Source organism: Sinohyriopsis cumingii, chromosome 8 (genome assembly GCF_028554795.1).
Source record: "Sinohyriopsis cumingii isolate HCF-2022 chromosome 8, ASM2855479v2, whole genome shotgun sequence".
In the NCBI taxonomy this organism is placed as follows: domain Eukaryota; kingdom Metazoa; phylum Mollusca; class Bivalvia; order Unionida; family Unionidae; genus Sinohyriopsis; species Sinohyriopsis cumingii.
The window spans coordinates 48,160,721-48,183,384 of NC_142968.1; the positions used below are offsets into that span (position 1 = coordinate 48,160,721).

General features: G+C 35.8%; 1 protein-coding gene across 1 annotated transcript; it reads right to left on the reverse strand.

Annotated features, from left to right (window-relative positions):
• Positions 1-423: 423 nt before the first annotated feature.
• LOC149793444 (salivary peroxidase/catechol oxidase-like) lies at positions 424-19,834 on the reverse strand. The gene is made up of 14 exons (XM_089967438.1): positions 19,741-19,834; positions 19,290-19,543; positions 18,303-18,429; positions 16,446-16,660; positions 15,490-15,669; positions 9,091-9,139; positions 8,521-8,639; positions 7,744-7,845; positions 6,131-6,247; positions 5,533-5,996; positions 4,729-4,928; positions 3,802-3,968; positions 1,566-1,671; positions 424-996 (listed from the first exon to the last, which is right to left on the reverse strand). The coding sequence occupies exons 1-14, from the start codon at positions 19,749-19,751 to the stop codon at positions 627-629; spliced, it is 2,481 nt and encodes an 826-aa protein (XP_089823564.1). The 5' UTR covers positions 19,752-19,834; the 3' UTR covers positions 424-626.
• Between the last annotated feature and the right edge of the window lie 2,830 nt (positions 19,835-22,664).

Genomic DNA, 22,664 nt, shown 5'->3' on the forward strand with positions numbered 1-22,664 from the left:
CTTTATGCCATTTTGATTTCTGATAAGTTAACTTGAAATAAGTTTCATGGTATTTGAGGAGTTGAAAATAGCATTAATTGACGGACAACGGAATATGCACGACTAATGACGGATTACCCGGATTCCTCTGCTATGAGTTATGAAATAGATCGTATATTGCAAACTTCCAACGTTATTTTTTGGGGATGATAATCCTTCATTAAACAAAACAGATTTCCTCTTCCTTCTTGAAAAATTAAAAATATGGACGTAACATCTGAACACTTTGTATGTGAATTTAAAATATTAAATATTGCCATTAATGGCCTGTAAAGTGTTTCACACTAGAAAAAAACATTTCATAGTAGAATATCAACATCAATTATTAAAACCATATGGCAGAAACATAATAGCATTTGCATATAATAAAAACAAATTGATAAATAATGTACACAAACCTTTATTTTAGATGAAAATTTGTTACATTTCAATTTCATTGCCCCATATATAGCATTAGGCAATACTGAGCAATAGGTGTAAGTAATCATTTTATATCATAAGTAAAATTGGACTAGATTGTTCCTCTGTCTCATTAATTGTCATAAAGTTTAAGTTAAACATTTATTGGTTACAGTCACGTCTATTTGTTAAGCAGCACTTAGACTGAGGTCTACGTTCTGTAATACATTTTGAGACGCAATCTTCTGGAGTGCACTCTGAGCTGTATGTAGATCAACAACACCACTACTTTTGTGTTGTACATCTAGAATGGACCTAAAACTCTGGATTTCGGCCTGGATCCTAGGTAGGTCCACATCGCTCACAGAACCACACATTTGTACCTCAAAAGGATCTCCAGTACAAACATCAGCTGCGCATGGTTTTTGCTGTCTGCACGTGCGCAGCCTGAACTGGATGAAGTTCACACATGGTGTCCAAGGTCCCCAATCAGACCATCCGCACTTCCATTTGTTGTAATCGATCGCCGAGACACTGCTGCATGACATTGTGGGGTTACTACAAAAAATCAATATATTTTTAGGACATATGAACAATAATTCTGTGTAAAGGTAAATGTCAAAACACGTCCAAAAATATATTCTCTAAATTGGTGACTTCAAAATCTTTAACACTGATTTACGTTAGTTTAATTCGTCCCCTTCTGGGAATGAAGTACGGTCTGCGAGTAAACGGCACATGTCGTGTTTTTAGCCATCAACCCCCATGCCCTTTTTACTAGGCGATAATCTCTAAAGGCTGGACCTCAGCCATAAATATAGGCATTTCTACATATCAGACACAATTGCAAGGAGATTTGAGAATTACCTCTGCTCTACACATACACAATCACTTGATTTGTTTGAGAAAAATTAAGGTATATAGAATACATTATTGAAAACAATTCAGAGCTAACAGTGCTTTCTCTGGATCAAAGCGGAGGATACGTGACAGCATGAAACGTAAAAGACATGATTGTAACATTTCTACATATAAACTTTATTTCATAATTATATTTGTACTTCTGCAGCTCTAATTCGCATTCCATTTTAGAAACGAATTACACTTCAACTAAGTAAAATACGTACCTAGCGCTGATGCTTTTGATGAAGGCTTTTGTCGGGATGGACGTTATTCCTGTATTTCTGCAAACGATCTTTGATAGGGTTGTTTTTCGAATTTCATCTAATTGCTCTAGAAGAAATAAGACAAAACATGTATGTATTACGGACATGATGAAAAATTAGTAAAATTAATTGGACACTTAAAAAGACATGTGTACTAGATCTATAGCAAGCTAGAACTCTCAGTATATCCAGCGATTTGACAATACACAACGTAATTTGTTAAACCAAAAAATTAAGACGATATGGATCTCTTTATCTACGACTCTATCACCCAAGTTAAAATCAATCCAATTTAGGAAAGGCAACACTTAATACCCTGGAAGAGGTTTCTTCATAATTTAAAGCTGCCAATGTATTGAAGTTTTGTGGCTGAGTCTTCAATTTCTGTAAAATGTTCTTGAATTCTTTCTGCAACATTGTTTGCTAATGAAATGTTACTAAGTAGTGAATAATATTCATAAGTTCTTTATTTCTTGCCACTGTAAAGGATTTGATTGAAAGCATGATGTCTCTAATAGTTTTGGAAAACTATTTTGGGGATGGGATGCTTAAAAGTGTTAGTCAAAAGATAATGTTCTTCGCAGGTACAATATATTAACTAAACTTAAAGCAGAACCAAGACGAAATATTTCTTCAATTTTCCATACGATATTTCCAAAGTACAAGCAACTCTTACTGGCATATCAGTGACTTGTCTGGGAGAACAAAGATGCTCAGTAAGACATATAGCTACTACTAGGCATCAGACCGCTCCGGTTGCATTGTGGTTAGAGCGTCCGCCTCGGAAGCGGGGGTGGGGGTGGTGGTCATGGGTTCGATCCCCGGCCGAGTCATACCAAAGACTAACAAAAATGGTACTAACACCTGCCTCGCTTGGCGCTCACCATTGAGAAGTTAGTGTTAGGACAAGTCGGCCTGGTGTCAGGATAATGTGACTGGGTTGGACATCATACTACATGTCTGCGGCATGATGCCCCAGTGCTAGACATTACTATCAACTGCTACACTGCAGGCATCGCAGCGATCTGACTGAAAAACTGTTAAAAGCTACGTTAAAAATCCTAATCACACACACACACTAGGTATCATTTGCAAAGAACAAGCATTTTGTTACAAACATTCTCACAGAAAAACGTGATGCAACATCAATATGAAATTATTAATAATTCGTACATGCACCTCTGAAAATGGAGTTTCGTTACCAACAACATTTCTCTAATATAAAGTGTTGCTGACTGGCTCATAGGCATACATAACGTAAGATATTCATGTATTTTCATGTAGTTAAGCGTCTTTAAGATTTCTTAAATCCTGCTTTATTTCAATAATAAATCAATCAAATTCTCAGTTGTGTTAAATACCGGCAGTACATATTGAAGGAGAGGACGGGTTATATCTATCAAAGTTTTCGTGATTTGGCAAATTAATTTTTGTTTATTAAAGCAGAAAAAAACACAATTTGGACTTGAGATTAAAACAGCAACATAAAATCGTCCTCCACCAAACACTTGAAAGTTTAACCCGATCATACTTTATTGCTGTTAATAAATATAACCATCGAGCTTTGAAAAGTGCACTAAAACTTTAGGTCGCTAAGAGTAAACTCTTCCTGTGGTTTGGTTTTGAATATACGTTTGAGGTCTTCGGAAACCTTTGGTCTCTTAAGTCAATTCCCGTTGCAGATATACATGAAATGCACATGAAATGTATGCTTTGCACAATAAAATCAACCATGGTCATGTGTCGCACTTTCTTACAGTTTAACATTGTTGCTTATTTTCTCTGATGGTTACCATATAAAGGCTACAAAGTTTACTTTTAGTCGACTGTGTGGCAGTTTTAACATTGCTCCTCATCACTCTGTATACAATCTCATGTAAGTTTCTTTTTGATAGAACATTCTTAGTGGTAATATGATATATTAGTGTTTCCGCCGCTGCTCCGCATGCGTGCCAAGACCAAACACCAAATGTAACTGGTGTTAAATAAAATAGCATCATACCTATGTGCAAGTTCTCCTTAAAATATATTACGATTTTTGTTTGACGAAAAGGTAGCACGCAAGTCTTCCATTATATTTAGCATCTAACCTAAAGTCTGTTGATACATATAAATATTTAGCTTAGTTAAACATTGAAATTATTAGAAAATATGAAAATCAACAAACAACAAATCTCTCTAATACTATATAACTTACCAAGTGTGAAAGCCTGGTCACCCGAGTTTTCGTAGTAATATCTATCTCCCTTTTTCAAGGCTTCGAATTGTTTGGCAATAATACAAGCAAACGTTGGCCCAATCTTGCCTCCAGAAACAGGTTTCTCGGAAACTCCCGCAGAAAACAAGTCAATGTCATAGGGACTCCTAGAAAATGAATTTCTAACAATATCAGATCTGATTGTTCTTTATGGTCTTTCCACTACATAACGTATTTATATCTGTTGCAGTGTTTTATGCTGGTGTAAAACACAGAGATACCGCGGCATCTTTGATCAAGAAAAGAGTACATACAATTTGCTAATTTCGGTTAAACCTATGACGAGGGAATCAAAGTTTGCATGATACAGATGAACTCTGAAACGGGTTGCAATAGGTTTGAGTCCAAATATCGATTATGTGATGGAACTGTTTTTTATGGGCTTTAAAAAAAATCCAGTTCCGAGATCGACCACAAAAACCACCATTGGTTCTTATGAATATGCCTGACCGCAGATAAGCAAAAGAAGTAATGTATGTCTTACTTGTCCGTGACTTTGTCCCTATAAAAAGCTCGGTTTGAAATTATTACCATTGCCACATTATGAAGTTAGTCATATAGTAAAACAAAAGCATTGCTCGCATGTTAAAATACGAGTGAAGTCTATCTAAGAAAAAGCAATGAATGGGCACCCTTTCAGCAATGGTGAATAAAATTATTTCAACGTGTAAATTTTGTGATATTTCCTAGTCATAGCCTTTAAAAACATTTATGGTGTCTTGCACGTATGCTATCGATACAAAATGATCGACAGTAAAATCATCAATTCACAGTTAAGTAAATTAAACAAAAACATGTTACAGCTGCAAATATGAATTTCTAAATTAATGTTAGTTTCTTTTTTATATTACTTTTAATCTGACTTACTGGTACAGACCACCAAGTGCAGTCCAGATGGAGGGCTCGTGGACGTTGCCGCTGACATTACATACTGTCTTTATAAGCTGGTAGAACGGGATCCCGTGGTCCCTTCCTCTCTGGATGTTAATAGCTGCTAAATCGCCGCCAAACCCGGGCTGACGTTCAAACAAATGGCGGGTAAGCTGGTTGCTCAGACGCTCATCAACCTACAAAAGTGCAACATTGATATATCAGGCTTGGTTACGTATTTTACATTTATATGTATGTCTGAATCAGAGAGCTAAGTGTCTCGATTCAGGACAGATTTCTATACTAAAATAATCTCGTAACATTCATAAGTGGCTTTATTATGCGTCAGGCTTCAAAAACCGATTCCAAAGTGTTCAAAAGATGTCAGTGATGAGAATACGTGTTGAAAAGGATAACTGTAATTACGTTTAGTCGAAAGTAGTAATCAGTCTCAAGAGTTACTCAATCTTCTGGATTTGGGTATACAAAATCGTGATTGTGTTTAGCACGCAATAACCTTTACGGCGTGCATCTTGTTATACATTACTCCAAAAAGGACAAATGTAGTGGAAAAACTGCATGCAAGTGTCAAATAAAAATCCTAACAATGAATCATGATATATAGATGTTTCTACTGGATATACCATCGCATGAATAAATAGGAAAAACTAGCAAACTGTCTTTCTGATTAATTTTTTTAGCTGATTATTCATGTTTCAAATAATAAATTCGTTAAACGTAGATCTGGACAGAGTAAATAAAAAGGAAAGTGGAATTTGTTGCCTTAAGAAAGTATCCTACCTTTTGAGAATTCGATTCTGTGAGACCTTTTGCGATGCTATTAACCCCTCCACTTGTATCGTATATTGTAGAAGGGTTGAGGAAGACATCTTTGAAATAGTGGGCTCCGTTGTTGTATTTTAGCGAATCGTGGACCATACTGTGACCAAATCTGAAGGCTGCAGCAGCAAATTCATTTTTGATGGCCGGATTCACGCTGCTTGTGTATCCGTTGAAGTACCCGTTTGTGAGAGGTTTCAGTCTATACATATTCATGTTGGCGTCGCCGAGGATTTCGGGAAGGTACTCTTTGTATGTGATGTGCTGAAGCATTGCACCGACGATCTTTCTGGCTTCATCATAGATAATTTGGTCCGACCACCCGTTATTCAGGGCTTCAAGTCCTGCAGCAATTCTGTTGTGCTCTCTCATGAAGATTGTGTGGAGTGAGATTAGGGCCGGGTGCTGGTTGACACGAACGTCCCCTATTATGCAAATTTAAAAGTCTTGAGTCTGAACATTTTTACATAATATGACAGTGGCCTGCTAAGAGTCCGATTTTAAATTGCAGAATGAAAAACGAACGAAAATGAATAAACGAAACGCCATAGATATTTACCTGCTAGGAAGCACTTGACATTGGCATTGGACGCCGGTAGAATACAATTGGCGGCATTAGCTGTGTCCTTTGGCAGTAGATTTGGTATAGTCGGATCTGCACCAGTTTGAAGTTTACCTGCACATAAAATTAGAGACTTCGGGAGTCAGTAGATTAAAACATAAGAACCTACAGTGAGACTTTTAACTTCGCCTGTCATTTTGTAATACATTATGTAGCTCCGTTTAGTAAGATTGTGAGAAAGGCGTTAGATGTCATTATAATGTCGCAATGCCAAATTAGCATTCCTACACATGTCCTTTAGAAAAGTAACATTTAAAACAAATTTAATGTCATATATGTATGAGGTAGAAACATCATTACATGGAATATTCCTTAATGATAAGAATCTCTTTAGTTCGCTTACAGTTTCAGAGTTTGTGTGTGGGTGTGTGTGCATCTGTGCGATTTGGATTTTTCACGTAGCTTTAACAAATTTTCAGTCATATCGCTACGAAGCCTGCAGTGTGGCAGTTTATCGTGATATCTAGCACCTTCAGAGTTTAGAGTTTAATATGTTCTGCATATTTCATTTATATTGTGTGCTTGACTTTTGTTCATAATTTAGGATATAGTTTTGTATATACCCAAATTACATCATGTTAGTAAGTTACAAAAACGCTGTTTATTGATCTCCGAGTTCAAGGTCTAGCTTTATTTACAAATTTAGAACGCTGTGGAAGCAAAATGGGCATTATCGTGTGTCTTAGGACAAGTGAAAGTAGTAAATAAGAATTGGGTAAACAAAAGTTGTCGTTCTTAAACGTTTACTTTTTAACTTTAAGAAATAAATTGTATGTTCGTTTTACAAAACTTGTTGGTTTTGCTTATTTATGTTACTTTATTCAAAACAAAATCGTCGTAACAAATATAACCATATATCTGAAGAGTTCGTTTTATTTTTGTCTAATATTTTTACTCTCTCTTTCTATATATATATATATATATATATATATATATATATATATATATATATATAGATATATATGTATATACGTACATATATGTCTATACATATGTACAGATGTACATATATATATATACATATGTATATACGTACATATATATATACATATGTACATACGTACATATATATCTATACTTATGTACATACTTGCATACATACATACATATATACATGCATACACACACATATACATACAACCTATATACACACATACATACATACATACATACATACAAATAAACACACACATGCATACATACATAAATATATACACACATATATACACACAAACATATACACACACATATATATATATAATTATATGACTATATATATATATACACACATATATACACATACACATTCTTACACTCACACATCTAAACACCTACATGCCTACATACATACATACACAAGTACACACATCCATCCATCCATCCATCCATGCATGCATGTATGCATTCATACATACATACATACATACATACATACATACATACATACATACTTACATACATATATATAACGGAACAAATAAAACGGACATAACATACATATTTGCCAGCTCGTGTATATTACTGAATGATATTATAATGTCATTATTTACCTCCAGTGAATGCTCTTAGTGAATTGCTTGTCTGTTCATCTGATCCATATATTTGGGACCCGTCGATGTAATGAGTATTTTGGTTTAATTGCTGTCTTTGACCTGTATTAAAAGAATATTGATGTAAGAATTAAGATGGAACCACATTATGTTGGTCTGTTCTTTTATTCTTTCTTGTTTCATGATAGTTGTCGTATTTTTACTTCCTTACAGAATGTTGAAATTTTCTACGATACAGACCAGCTCTTGCCGATTTCACCCAAAACCACCAATTTGTATATCATGTACATTTTAGTTTACCAAATTTGTTATGATGGCATAAGGGTGTAATGGTAAATCTGTTGATCAAACATGAATTTTTATTTTCTCCTTTATGTGTGGTCAATGCACGGTCTCTGTCAAATACTTTCTAGTCTCATTTGGACAATGTTAGAGCCATTATTTTCAAAGAATGTATTACATACACAAGTGCATTTATTATGGAATATACACTATTCTGTTTTCAAGGAATTTTGTATTGAAACCTCAGTAATACTTAACCTCGCATGTCCAACAATTCTTCATGACCTAGTAAACTGTATGACTCTTCGATTAAGAAAGAGAGCCAATGTGTTGTTTGCATGTCCAGCAAAAACATACATAAAGTGAAAGATCAACATTACCTTGTAACTGTATGACTTTGAATAAAAAAGAGACAGTATGTTGTGTGCATATCCAGCAAAAAGATACAAAGTGAAAGATAAAATTAAACTTGGATATATCTAAATAGTGACTTACCGAGAGAACAATCAAGTTTCGGAGTCGGAAGGGCCCGGACGAAGTTCAAACATGTTCGGTTGAACTGTGAATAGTAGGGGTCATTTGTAGGGATCTCAATGGCAAAGCAGTTAGGCCGACTATAAGAACATAAAATATAACATCTATAGTAGGTACTGTACAAAACGAATCTGACTTCATTAGATTCTCTATTATTCCATAAAAAAATATGCTTTGGTAATCTATATAACGTTGTTCAAATCAGAGCACGCACGCGCTCACACAAACAAACACCCAACTACGCCTCTGTGTGTGTATATGTTTGCAGCTATTAGGGCTATTTTTCATGTTATTCAGGCAAGGCACAAGGAAAACAAAATATACATGGACGATTTACTCACGCCTGGTTGGACTATTACATATCAGTTATGTCACTTGAGAGGGAGAAACAAGTGTTTCTCTAATTTTATCAATATTTTGCTAATTTATATAAACTGATTTGCATGTAATATTAAATCTAGTTTAATTTAGAAAAATACCAAACAACATAATTAATAAAAGATGGAAAAATAACATTATCTAAATAACGACCTTATCGGTCCGTTACTTCCACAGCATGTAAGACTGGAGCCAGCGTAACCTGGAAATAAATAAATAAAATGTAACCATGTTTCTTCAGTTAGGAAGAATAACGTTCATTAAATTCCATGGCAGAGAGTATGAACCGATTTTTGTTTTGCCTAGCATACTTGCTATGTCTAATATTACGGGAAATGATGGCATGCATATAAGGCAATTCTAAGTTACATTTTGATTGCGTTATATATGTATGTATTAGCTTTAAATGTATTTCAGCATAATAGTGCTATACGGTGCCAACTAGAACCAAAGTTGTAAAAATAGGTTGGTTGCACATGCTGGTGGCAGTGACCTTGAATATATAGTCTGAATGTGGAACAGTCTAAAGAAATAACGAGAAACTATGATGGATACCGAAATAAGAACCCACAAACAAAATGTTAATGTTCATCATTAATTTTATCCCTCCGTGTCAGGTTTTATATCCCACGTGTGACCTTACATTAACGTTTGTACTATCCTGGTTGTTGTTGTTGTGGGGTTTAACGCCATTTTGCAGTACACGATAGGCTATACATGGCGGCCAGTATTAATGGTGGAGGAAGAACCCCGGAAAACCCCGGAAAGAACCACCGACCCACGAGAAGCCACTGGCAAGCTTTCTCCCAAACCCACATTGGCCGAATCGGAGACTCGAACCCACGCATACAGAGGTGAGATGGTAGTGATCTGTAACGGAGAGCGCTTTAGACCACTCGGCCACTCGGTGCCCCCGTACTATCCTGGAGAAGTAAATATCCTAAAATGTGTACCATCCCTAACACATTTTTTAGATATACGTAACATACATTCTACAAACACGCACCTTTACGCTGAACGTTTACCGAAAGCAAATTTCCATGAAATGAATTTGTCAATGAAACTTCTCGTGATGAGTCCTTGTCCAAGAGAAAATGCATAAAGGCATCAAAATTATCCATTGTATATCTAGTCTCCGCGCACTCTTAATTGCTGCAATAGTATTTACATTATTTACCACACGCATAGTTATGAAACAGTCACGGAAATATTTTGAATTTTAGATACAGATATATCAAATGGGGGGCCCCGAGTGGCCGAGTGGTCTAAAGCGCTGTCCGTTACGGATCACTGCCATCTCACCTCTGTCTGCGTAGGTTCGAGTCTCGGATTCAGCCAATGTGGGTATGTGAGAAAGCTTGCCAGTAGCTTCTCGTGGGTCGGTGGTTCTTTCCTGGGTTTTCCCGGGTTCTTCCTCCACCATTAATACTGGCCGCCATGTATAGCCTATCGTGTGCTGAACCATGGCGTTAAACCCTACAACAACAACAACAACATCAAATGGACCCTCGTTGAGGAACGTAGAAAACCACACAGCAAATGCCTAGACAATTCATGTAATAAGTGTTTAGGATCTGAGTTGTGCGGGCGGACAATTCACGTAGATTAAAACGTCATTGCAGGTCCTTCCCAAATATTGCAGAACTTAGGTGTGTATGTAGTTTAAAGTTATTCGTATATCTTTCATGAGGGCTTCTGTCTCGTAGGTCAAGATATTTTGAAAACCTTTTTCATTGAGAAATTTTGAACATGTCGCACTGCAGACTTAGGCCTCCTGTATTTTAGCAGAATACTTGTTTGCTTACATTCCACGCCCTCTTCGTAGTTTTCCATATGTCTTTGACTGCTTTGTTTCAGAAGGCTGGACACAAAAGGCTGCGGGAAATATATATTTCCACCTACACAACCTATCTACTAGTTTTCCCGATTTGAAAAAGAGGGCAGTGGAGCATGCATGTCTGCACAAGGAGTCTTATCTTCGCCTTTTTATTCACGAATTTACCAATTAATCGTATGGAACCTTTGCATGTGTCAACCTGAATAATATGAAAGAAGACCTATAACAAACTAACTGAGATCGGATTAGGGTCGAAGTTTTTATTGTTAGTAATTAGATATAAGATGGCAGATTGATGATGGTAAGATGTCGTTTCCTGGAAAATTTGGAAAAAACTTAGGTGTTTCGTCACCAGATAGGTTCTTTACGTCGATAATACACTTCCATTTATATGTTTTTAGGCACACACACCGATTAATCTGCTATGGGGGGCGCTATATAATTTACTCAAAATATTCTCTTGTACATGACGCGACATATCAACAACCCAAAATAGGTACATGATTGTCAAAGTGTCCTGATAACATTCAACTAGTACGCGAAAATTTTCGGAAACATTTGACGAATTATAGTTTTCATCCGAAAAGTGTCCCACGTATTTTTCAAAAATTATGTGTTCAAAGAGATCGTTCTAGCCAATCTTCATTTACCGAGGGAAGTTCCTGATAAAGTTCACTCCGAGTCGTCGATGAAGACAAGTTTGTGTAAGTTCCAGGTATAAATCTGTACAATGAAGCACTTAATGCATCAGATTCACCAAAATAATGAGACCCCGTTTTCCAAAAGCAAACATGTTATATTACAGACTTAAAAGGTAAGCCTTTATGCATGGTACGTTTGGAGGCTGTTGCTTTCACTTCATCTAAAAAGGTTAGATAAACACTTGTCTTTCGGGGAATATTTCCAGCACAGGCAATTCATATGTTTTAAAATTATGTATACCCCCTATATCCTGTAAGATCATGTCGGTCTTGATACTGTTGCAAGCCAGGGGTCTTTGTTTGACTGAGCGATGTCAAGCCCTGGCGCAATTTCCTCTAGAAGTCATAAGCTTTCCCCAAATGTCTAAAGACTTCCATACAACTTCAGTTGTAAATTAAAAAGCCAGACTTGTCCGTTATATACATAAACTTCAATCAATGCAACACCACAGATTTTCCAACATGCCAAATATCTATCAACCGCACATCTGCATAGTTTCTCATTGTTATTTTTCCATACCGCCAGCAGTTCACTCCGTAGAAACTATACAACTAACCCTAACACTGGGAACTATTTTAACTACGCCACCTTAGGCCATTAAAACTATGGTTTCCAGGTACATTTCGCCAGTACAACTGCATCACATTTGCCACCATGGCGACAAAAACGGTATCTGCCAAAGCTTCTTATTGATTCCATTGTGGAATTTACCGGTTTCCTACCGTAAATACTGCCACTGAAGTCACACCACGAATGTACACCACTATATTTTAATAGGGTCTATGTTATTCCATGGTCAATCAGTCGGTTTTAACCTGAATTCACTGCTAATGAATCATGGTATCATGGAAACTAACACTTTACTCCGTTACGTTTGCTCCTAATAATTGGCTAATTATTTTGGATAAAGGAATATTTATATTGCACCGAATTCCAATAATCAGAAAAGTAATAACAAAAATCTAAGAATTCATTAAAACGGGGCGCTATAACCAAATGCACATACTCCAAATTTATTACATTACCCCGCCTTTAAAAATATAACTCGACCTCGAGTGACACAAACGTCACACTTCTGTGGTCTAATCAAACTTGATGACTTTCCTCAAAATCAACCACCAACCGCTATTACTGATTCCCATACATGATTAAGACAAAACTCTGAATCAATGGACTTGTTCCTATTAGCCCGTCACTCAACATCCGCATCTAAACATTTTTTTTATGAATCATTAATTGTTTGTAAGTAAACTAAATAGCAACAATGAATACAAATTCACCAAGCCGAATCCAACACAAAAATGTTCTAACAAGTTATTCGGTTTCAAACTCTCTCAAAACAATCCTCGGAATTCGCTGCAGGAAATACTTCTCTACTCATAGGTCTCTAACAACAATACAACAAATGTAACACAGGACTATTCCTGTTTACTCGAAAAACTCAGGTGTGAAATTTGCATTTCCACCAGGATACACGTCTCCCAGTAGACATTAACGCACCTGCGCACAATACATTTTCCGGTTCAGCCTCAGTCAGCCGATCCAGTCTTCTTACAACTAACTCACTACTAATGGATCAATTTTACAGCGACAGAACATAGCCACAAGAGAATCTACTACCAAAAGCAAAAGTTTGGAACACCATCACATAAAAGATTCAGCTATAATGTGGTGTGCAATACCATTACTTCATGCTACTAATTAATTATCAATTGCTATGAATTGCCCTTCAGAGCTTCCCAAATGGACACTATTCCATCCAGGCAGACCATTCAAACTATTCATGATGGAAACCACAATGGACCATTACGATTGCCAAGAAGGTAGCAAACAATTTTTAAAATACACTGTGCGAAGCAATTTCCAACTGGTAAGTCGATATCACGTCAATGACAATACAATACAGGAACCTTCAAGAGTACAACGAGGTTAGAGGGTGATTGCTTCAGAGAATAACACGCATCTTACAAACCTCAAAAACAAGTCAACCATGACTTCAACGCCCCACTGGGGCGACACACTGTCATCCACAGACCAACGCTAAATATGACACTGCCTCATATAGCTGTTCACCGCAAGTACTAACTCTACAGGGACAGAAGAAAAGAAAAAACAGTCCACTAACCTCCAAACAATCATACATAATACCACGACCTTCCCTTACCAATTTATCTTTGCCTCACTCGCAGCAAAAACCAAACACATATATAATTTACCAGACTCTGGTTCCAAGCAATAAACAACCTCTAAAACTTTTCTGACTTTGCACTTTACACGATCAATCTATACAACTTATCCATAAAACACACAAAAATGAGACATCTGTCAAAACATTATTAATTCACAAGAATCACACTATTTACACAGCCGATGGGCGCAGATCAATTTGATTTTAACTCTGCGGCTTTTGCATCTCATCCTGTTTGACGCTTTGTCTTATATCCTAGTAATTGTATAATTATTTCGGGCAAAGAAATATTTCTATTGCACCGAATTTCAATAATCAGACAAGTAATCACAAAAATCTAAGAATTCCTTAAAAGGGGTCGCTATAACCAAATGCGAGTACTCCAAATGTATTACAATACAAAACCAGTCTACCCTCATGCACGCTCATTTAGGCCAGTCAGTCAGTTGAAAAGAAGTTAATTCAAGGTCACGTCCAACATGTGTGTAGTATGACGTTGTCAACCCCATAGTTCTGACATTTTATGAGCCAAGTCACTAACCAAGATCAAACTAGTTCATTGAAGGACACTTGCATCCACAAGTCGCTCTCACCTCAGGTTTAAATTATGACTTATAAAATGCCGTTAATGACCTATGTATACACCCATTACATCGTATAACATAGCAACATATCAACATGAGCTATACACCCATCCCATCGTGTGGCAAAGCAACGTATCAACATGAGATTGCAGTTTTATTATAGTACAGTTTTATATAGAACCAGTACGCAAACCACATAATCATCTGGAGATAATCATGCTGCAAGCAAACACATGAAATAATGTTAAGGGACTGGGAGAAAATGACACATAGCATTTGTGTATAATGAACGAAGTCCGTCAAAATTATTGAGATGCAAAAAATAAAAATACATCTGGAAAAGAGTGTAAGCTAGCTTGGGTTATAGTCCAGTCACTTTTCTTAAAGTTTTAGATTGTTGGCCTGGGGACCTGCAAAAAACAATTAGGCGTAGAGCCCTCCTCTTTACCGCTCTGATCAAGTGATCTAATTTCACGTTCGATAACTCTTATTATGCTGCTCTTACTGTTAAAAAAAAATGTATATACGACATCCTCATCTCCTATATTTGAATGTATTGCATGATCTGTATTCAATATTGTGACAATTAGAAACAAAAGGTTAATTAACATAGCTTTTACCGTGGATTTTATTCCAATGTAAGATTCTGACAGACGATTATCGATGATGCCAGAGAGGCTTGGTATACGCAACGGTTTTGGATGACGCAAATGTAGTGCATTAATTGGCTATTAATATGAGTAATCATTACGTAAACATATCGCTTATCCCCAGGCGTGGATATCGCCGGAATTTCAATGCTTTACCTTTAATTAATGATAATTTAATTTGACAGATTATCAGCGTAGAAGTAAACAAAATACAACACACTGACAAACATATACTGATGACGAGAAGCATGATTTATTAGGATGTGAAAACACGATCAAGACCTATAGGTTAATGGAAAGGTGACTGAAGATGAATGATACCAAAATTGAGAACATCACAAACATAATTTGCTTAAATAATTAGATTTATGAATAAAACCTCATATGCTCAGAGTATACCTTCTAGCCAGTTACAAACGTTCAAACTGTTATACATCCGGAACTGAGAAATTAAACGGTACTGAAAAATCAGTATCTATGGTTCTATATTAAAATTAGTTGGACTACTTACCACTTTACATTACGTTTAAGCTATGGGGTGTATAATAATAATAATACTAATAATAATAATAATAATAATAATAATAATACCCGTAGACAAGGCATTCCGCTGAATATCATGACTTAGAAATTGTCCGAACTCCATGGTCATGTGACTTAGATCTGGCATCAAATGACCAATGAGACTCGGCTGATGGAACTGTGAGCTTATCTTACGGGCCAGAGGCAGAGGTCCTCCGAATAAGCTGGTTTGTCTAGGCTCATCAATACCTACAAGTAGATAACAGAATGTAGAATATGTTTCAAAATTTGTCGTTCGATGCTGTTTCGCTCGGCAGGGACGATGAATCAGACTTTAGACATAAGGTAAGACCAAGTTCTCACACTTTCATTTCATAGTGATTCAAGGATAGCCTTCCTTTTCATTTTGTTTGTTAATATTCCAGAGGCATAAACAAAATCACGGATCACATAAACAGCTTTCATACTTTACAGATATCAATAGCAGATCGAAGGACAGTGTGGCCCTTTTCAGATATAGCAATTAACATCCGTCTTTAAGTATGTGATAATCAATCAATCATTGAAAATAAAGGACAATTGTTACATTTGTTTAGTACCTTTACAGTTTCCAATAAATGCTTTGAAAATTATAAAGTTTAAAAAAAGTCATTAAGGTCTCCATGGGTCATTACTCTTAGATCTTTCAAACAATTTATAGCACATCATGGATAAAGAGAATGAAATCATTTCACGTTTTCTGAAAAGCAATCATAATATACTTTACACAATTTGTTCTTTAATTCATAACCTTTGCCACTAATTCCAGGATTGTTTATACTCAGGCAGAAATGTAACATTGGTTTTAAGGGAGACCTGCATGATTACATCACATATCGGTTGGTGATAGAAATGTCATGATTAAAAAAACATTTCATCATTTGACTATTGGAATTAGTTTATATTTTTGTGGCGAAAAATATTGTCAGATTCACTGTAGCTCTGTTTCAACGAACTCTACATGCTAAATAAATAACTTTCCATACCATTGTCATAAAGGGCAGGTAACATCCTCTCAAACGGGGTAAATGATCGGCCCCATAGCTTATTGTTGAGATTATTGCATGACCCGTCTATGGTCCTGTACCGGGAAGTTGCAGCTCCGAGACAGTCCGGAACATTGGAGAAAGGACATCTCAGTCCAGGAATTGAAATTCGACTGGATAATTGTTGATTTATATTCTCTTTTGAAATGGCGAGCCTAGGGATAGAAAAACCATGTACATTTCCTAATAAAAGCAAGCACCGTATTATCTATGCGAACTGAGCAAAATGTTTGAATATAATAATACAATCGTGATAACAAGAGATACAGAATGCAAAAGAAAGAAGATTCAATGGCGCATGAGCGCTATCCAATCTATGGAGTGGTAATCAAAACCTATCTATGGCAAAGCGAACACGTTGCCAAAATCGCCAGGAAGAAACATTAATTCACCAAATATAAAAAGATCATGAAGACCATCCACCCCCTACAACTGACACACAAAACAAGGAGAAAAGTATAATAGCGTAAAATTATATTAATACAAGGTCATGTATTTGTTGCGTATAAACTGCAATTTAAAATAAATCCCAAGACCTTTATGACTTGATAATCAACACAAACACATCTCGCGCAAATAAATCTGGTTTACTCTCTATCCCAAGCCCACAGGTGTGACTGAAAAAAAGGTTAAAGAAAAGTGGTAGTCGATAAAATAGGACAATGCCAACACAGGAATTCTCAGAAGAAGAATACATGTACATATTTTCGCTTGACTTGTCTACTTATGAAATCTTAATTTCTCTGGACAAATCCTAATTATAACAATTGTTTTCCTTGAATCATGTATATAAATGTCCACATTTGTCTTCCTTTATGTGTGTAACGTTTGTCAAAGAGGTCAAAAAAGAGGTCGCGAGTTCTAAACTCGCGGCATCATCCAATATTTTTGAAACAAAGTTTTGTATTTTTATGTTCAAACATTCTTCCAAACTATTTTATTCAATTGTTTTAAAATTATTTTATTTATATGTTGAAACTTTCATTTTATATTATTTTTTTCATACCTCACTGTTAGAAAACTAAGGCATAAAGATTATGTTCTGATAGAAAAACAATTTAAAAATTATAATTAGTACACAGATTTTCAAGTCAATCTTGATTAAACAATGGTAAAACTTATTTACCCCCAACATCTTAAGTATAAACACCCAAATTTTTTTTTTTTTTTTTTTTTTTTTTTTTGTCCCGCTTACCAAACAAGAGATCGCTAGTCCAAAGTGACGGCGACATCCCAAATTTGTTACAACATTTTGTACATTTTGATCAAATTTTCTTTTAAATTCGCAAATCCCAATTATTTTTTTTTGTACATACTTTTCATCCCCTTCCATGGACGGTCAATTAGCCTAGTTAGTTAATAAAATGTATACGTCAGAACCCAAAGGTTATTCAGTGCGAGGTACATATTAATGCGATAATTTACATTTCACCTACAATAATGTTGATAGTAGTTGTAAATCATAGCACGTGTATATTGTTAACTACAGTTCAGATTGATTAAGTGTCATACAAGCAGTTCTTACTGAACATTTCACCACGGGAATTCGGAAAATTCTTGATTTGCGGGCTAAGCTAAATCTCCATGAGATGTGTAAGCCATTTATTGCCATGAAAATTCAAACTTTGATATTCATCAAATTATCTTAATTGTCTCCCTCCATTATTTTCCAAAGTAGCAGTAGTTTAATAACTAAGATATTTCATAGGAAAGAACGGGTAAGAAATACGGAGAAATAACTGCATGTGATATTAAAAACAAGTTTGGATGCAAGGGCTGTTTTTGGTTTTCACTCACTTCTCAACTGCAGATTTCGCAACTCCCGAGAAAAGCTCTCCTACTGAAGCTATTTCTATGGCTTGAGGACTGGTAAACAGATGAGGTCCAAAGAAATCCGTATTCCTTACGCCTACCTGGTCAATACCTGGTTAATAATAATAATGATAATAATAATAATAATAATAATAATAATAGCTGATTTACCTATTTTTGTTTAGAACTATAGTATATAATATCTATTTATATGTTTTGCTTAAAATATTACTAAAAAGGTTTTCAGAAATTATCCAGCTTATCTGATATTGTTTTGTGACGGATTTTACTGGATTACCCACTCGACTTATTTTAATGTAATAATATAATACAAGGGAAATACAGCTTCTAAAAAAACGAGAAAGTGTATGCCCTTTCCTTGGCACGATTTAAGTTTTTACCATGTTATGCAGACAAATTGAAGTTGAGCAACTAATAGATCAAATGCACTGGGCACCCTTAGCATAAAATCAAACGAAACTATCCGATTGTGTATCCCTATTTGCTTTGATGATAAGGATTTAATTTTGTAAAGCAGCATCTAGAAAATTTTAATTCTTTTAGAAATTCTGAAGTTAGTCAGTATATTAGTACTGAGGAAATTCTGCAATACCGTTCATTTATCGCAATGAAATACTGTAGCCAAAAACATATATAAATTTGGTGTTTTTGTAGGGTTAAACGCAATTTTTCAGCACCAGATGGGCTTTACATGGCGGCCAGTATAACTGGTGGAGGAGAACCATGGAAAACCCCGGGAAGAGCCACCGACCCACGAGAAGGTACTGGCAAGCTTTCTCACGTACCCACGTTAGCCGAGCCCGAGACTCAGACCCACGCAGACAGATGATAGCTCTCTAGACTACTCGGACACTCGGGGCCCCGACATAGATTTGTGCATAAAAACAATGTATTGTGAATTCTACTTATTGAAGAATAATGTGGAAAGAAAATGTGCAAAGCTCAACATACCCCTGTCGAAGAAAGATTTGTCTTGACTGACAGCCACCTGGATGTTACTCTCTACGCTTGGCAGAGATGCTGAGACAGTATTTGACAGGATAGCATCTTTTTGGACTTGCTCGTTAGCCGTGACGTCCACTCTCTGAAAAAGAGTTTTGTCTAAATTTTCGATCGGCTGGATGGCTTGATCCAAAGTCTGTCCTTGCGAACATGCTAATAAAACCAGAACGCCAAGTATTGTCCGAGACCTCCGATGTATTAACCTGAAAAGTAGAGAATAATATGTCAATACAGGCATGCATGCCATTGATGCTTATCATTTGAATTGCAGCAATTTCGAAAAAAGGAGTTACCTATACAAACTGAAGAAGAAAAAAAACGTATTCAAAGATCATGTTAAAAAATAATATAAACAAATATTAGAAAGATGTGAAGTTATTAAATATTGACTAAAATGTACCTTTTTCCCATATCAGATAAGAACAACTATCTTCACTATAAACGAATCAACCTCTCAAAAGTGAGTGTTCATGCAAAGTCACTACTGATTTACTTTGTTCTGGGAGCAGTCTAGTTACTTATATACTAGGTTAGGACGATGACCTACCTTCCAGGAAATAATGTCACATCATCAAGAACAATTTCAAACCAGGATCTTCCAACTCTAAGTAAAGAAAAAAAAAGTAAGCATACATCAATCAACAAAAACGTGCATATTAGTTTCTTGTTGTGTTATATATGTGTTGTGTTCTCCTGGTATCTTAACAAAAGGTAATTCTTAAATGTGAAGGTTTCACATTTATTAAATAATACCGAACCGAGCAATTGACGAAGAAGGGGTATAGTGAAATCCATATCCATTTATTTATTGAGGTAAAACAGTAAAGAAGGATTGCAAGGATGATTTTTTTATTTATTTACCAGATATGTTTCATGTTACTTCAATAGACATGAAAACTAGCTTGAAGAAACGTTCGACAAAGAAAGGCTGTGATATGTTGTAACAGGAATAAGTTAGCATTTATTGATTTCATACAATCAAAACAATGTAGAATATTAACATATAAATCGATATCCATATATATATATATATATATATATATATATATATATATATATATATATATATATATATATATATAGTACAAATTTATCAAATGCAACTATTTGACTTAGTTCTAAGAGTATTGAAGGCTACTGCTACAACAATAATACAATGATAATACTATATGAACAATGCCTATTAGGGGATCTATGTTCATCAGGAACCGCTCCGGTGGCCTAGTGGTTAGAGCGTCCGCCTCGGATGCGGGAGTTCGTGGGTTCGATCCCCGGCCGAATCATAACAAAGACTTACAAAAATGGTACTAACAGCTCCCTCGCTTGGCGCTCAGCATTAAGAGGTTAGTGTTAGGACTGGTCGGCCCGGTGTCAGGATAATATGACTGGGTGGGACATCATGCTACATGTCTGCGGCATGATGCCCCAGTGCTAGACATCACTATAAACTGCCACATTGCAGACATCGTAGTGATATGAATTAAAAATTGTTAAAGCTACGTTAAAAATCGAAATCACATCTCACACATGTTAATCAGGATTCAAGACTTTTATAGTCGTGTCTTGAGAGGAGATTACTATGCGAAACATGCAACTTTTTAAAGTGTATAATAAATAATACGTGAGGAATGTCACTGTGAAGTCCTTTAACAAAAACAAAAAAAAAAAAAATGAAAAATATGCGGTCAGATTTGAACTCTCGTATCCTGGATCATAAAAACGCAAACGGTAATGCTACCAATTGTGATATCACCCGTCGTATGCATAGCGTCACTACGACCTTCATGAACTCTATTGCGTAAGCTACTGTTTCTTCTTTTTCTTTTTTTGGAGGGGGGGGGGGCACCAGACAGGAATCAGTTTAATAGATGTCCTGTGAAAAAGGAGAATATACAAACAAAACAAAAATGGGAATGCATGTTATATGTTGGCAAATATGCGTGGAATAATATCAAGAGGATACCACAGTAAGACAAAGAAATTACAATAATCTGGTTAGATTACGGGAGAAGCGAAAGCTGGTATGATGATCATATGTGCATGACCCTTCGTTGATCATGGTTTGTTATTAAGCGATAGTGTCGACGAAAGACCACCCTTTTCCTTACATAATTTTTTTCATACGTGCGAAGGTACTGTCCCATATCACCAAGTATTATATAGATACTGTCCCATATGACCAAGTCGAATATAGATGCTGTCCCATTAGACCAAGTACAGTATAGATTCTGTCCCATATGACCACGTATAGCATAGATACTGTCCCATATGACGAAGCACAATATAGATACTGTCCCATATGACGTTGTACAGAATATATACTGTCCCATACGACCAAGTATAGTGTAGATACTTTCCCATATGACCAAGCATTGTATAGATACTCTCCCATATAACCAAGTATTGTATAAGTACTGTCCAATTTTATCAAGTATATTATTGATACTGTCCCATACTCCCAAGTATTGTATAAATTCTGTCCCATATGACCAGAAATAGTGCAAATATAAAAAGGGCATTACTATGAAAAGAAACTTTTTATTTCTCAACACGAAGATGACACCAATGAATCGGGATCATTCTACAAAGTCACTACAGTTTTTAAAAATTGTATTTCAAAACCGGAAATACTCGTAGATTGACACAAACATTAAACAACAGAGCAGTTGATTGATAGAAGAACAGGAGGAACTGTCAGATTGTTCTGAATTTACTTCCATAGTTTACCATCAGACCTAAATAATTCAGAAATTAAATTATACTTAAGTCACGAAAGTTGTAAATCTTCATTTGTAATGGTCTTTTTCATTATATTACAGCCATCAAAAGCTCTGCACACTCAAAACGTGCTTTTTTTCTATTGAGTTCAGCAAAGCTCTTTTCATAATATACATAATAAGACAGATTCTCTTTTTTATAAGTTTATTTGGAGTAGATTGGAAAGAACAGTCACTATTAGGATTGTGTATGAATATGTTAATAGACACCTTTAAGTTAGCCGTCGATAAGAACGAGCAATAATGAGCCAACATCGCAAAGCTTTTTAGCTGCCTTCACATCCCGTGTATAGAAGAATTTTGTTTTGAGTAGCTTTTATTAAAGAACTTGGCACATGCCTGTAAACATGGATACAAGGTGATACTATCGTCTCCGCCAATATTGTCATCGCTCGTGAATCTGATACATATTGTTCGAATTTTCTACAATGTTTCAATCTGTGTAGTAAACTTGCTTATTTAACAATGATAGCTCCCTTAGCTCTTTTAATAGTATAACAAGTTTCTCTCTCTCTGTCTGTCTCTCTGTCTGTCTGTCTGTCTCTCT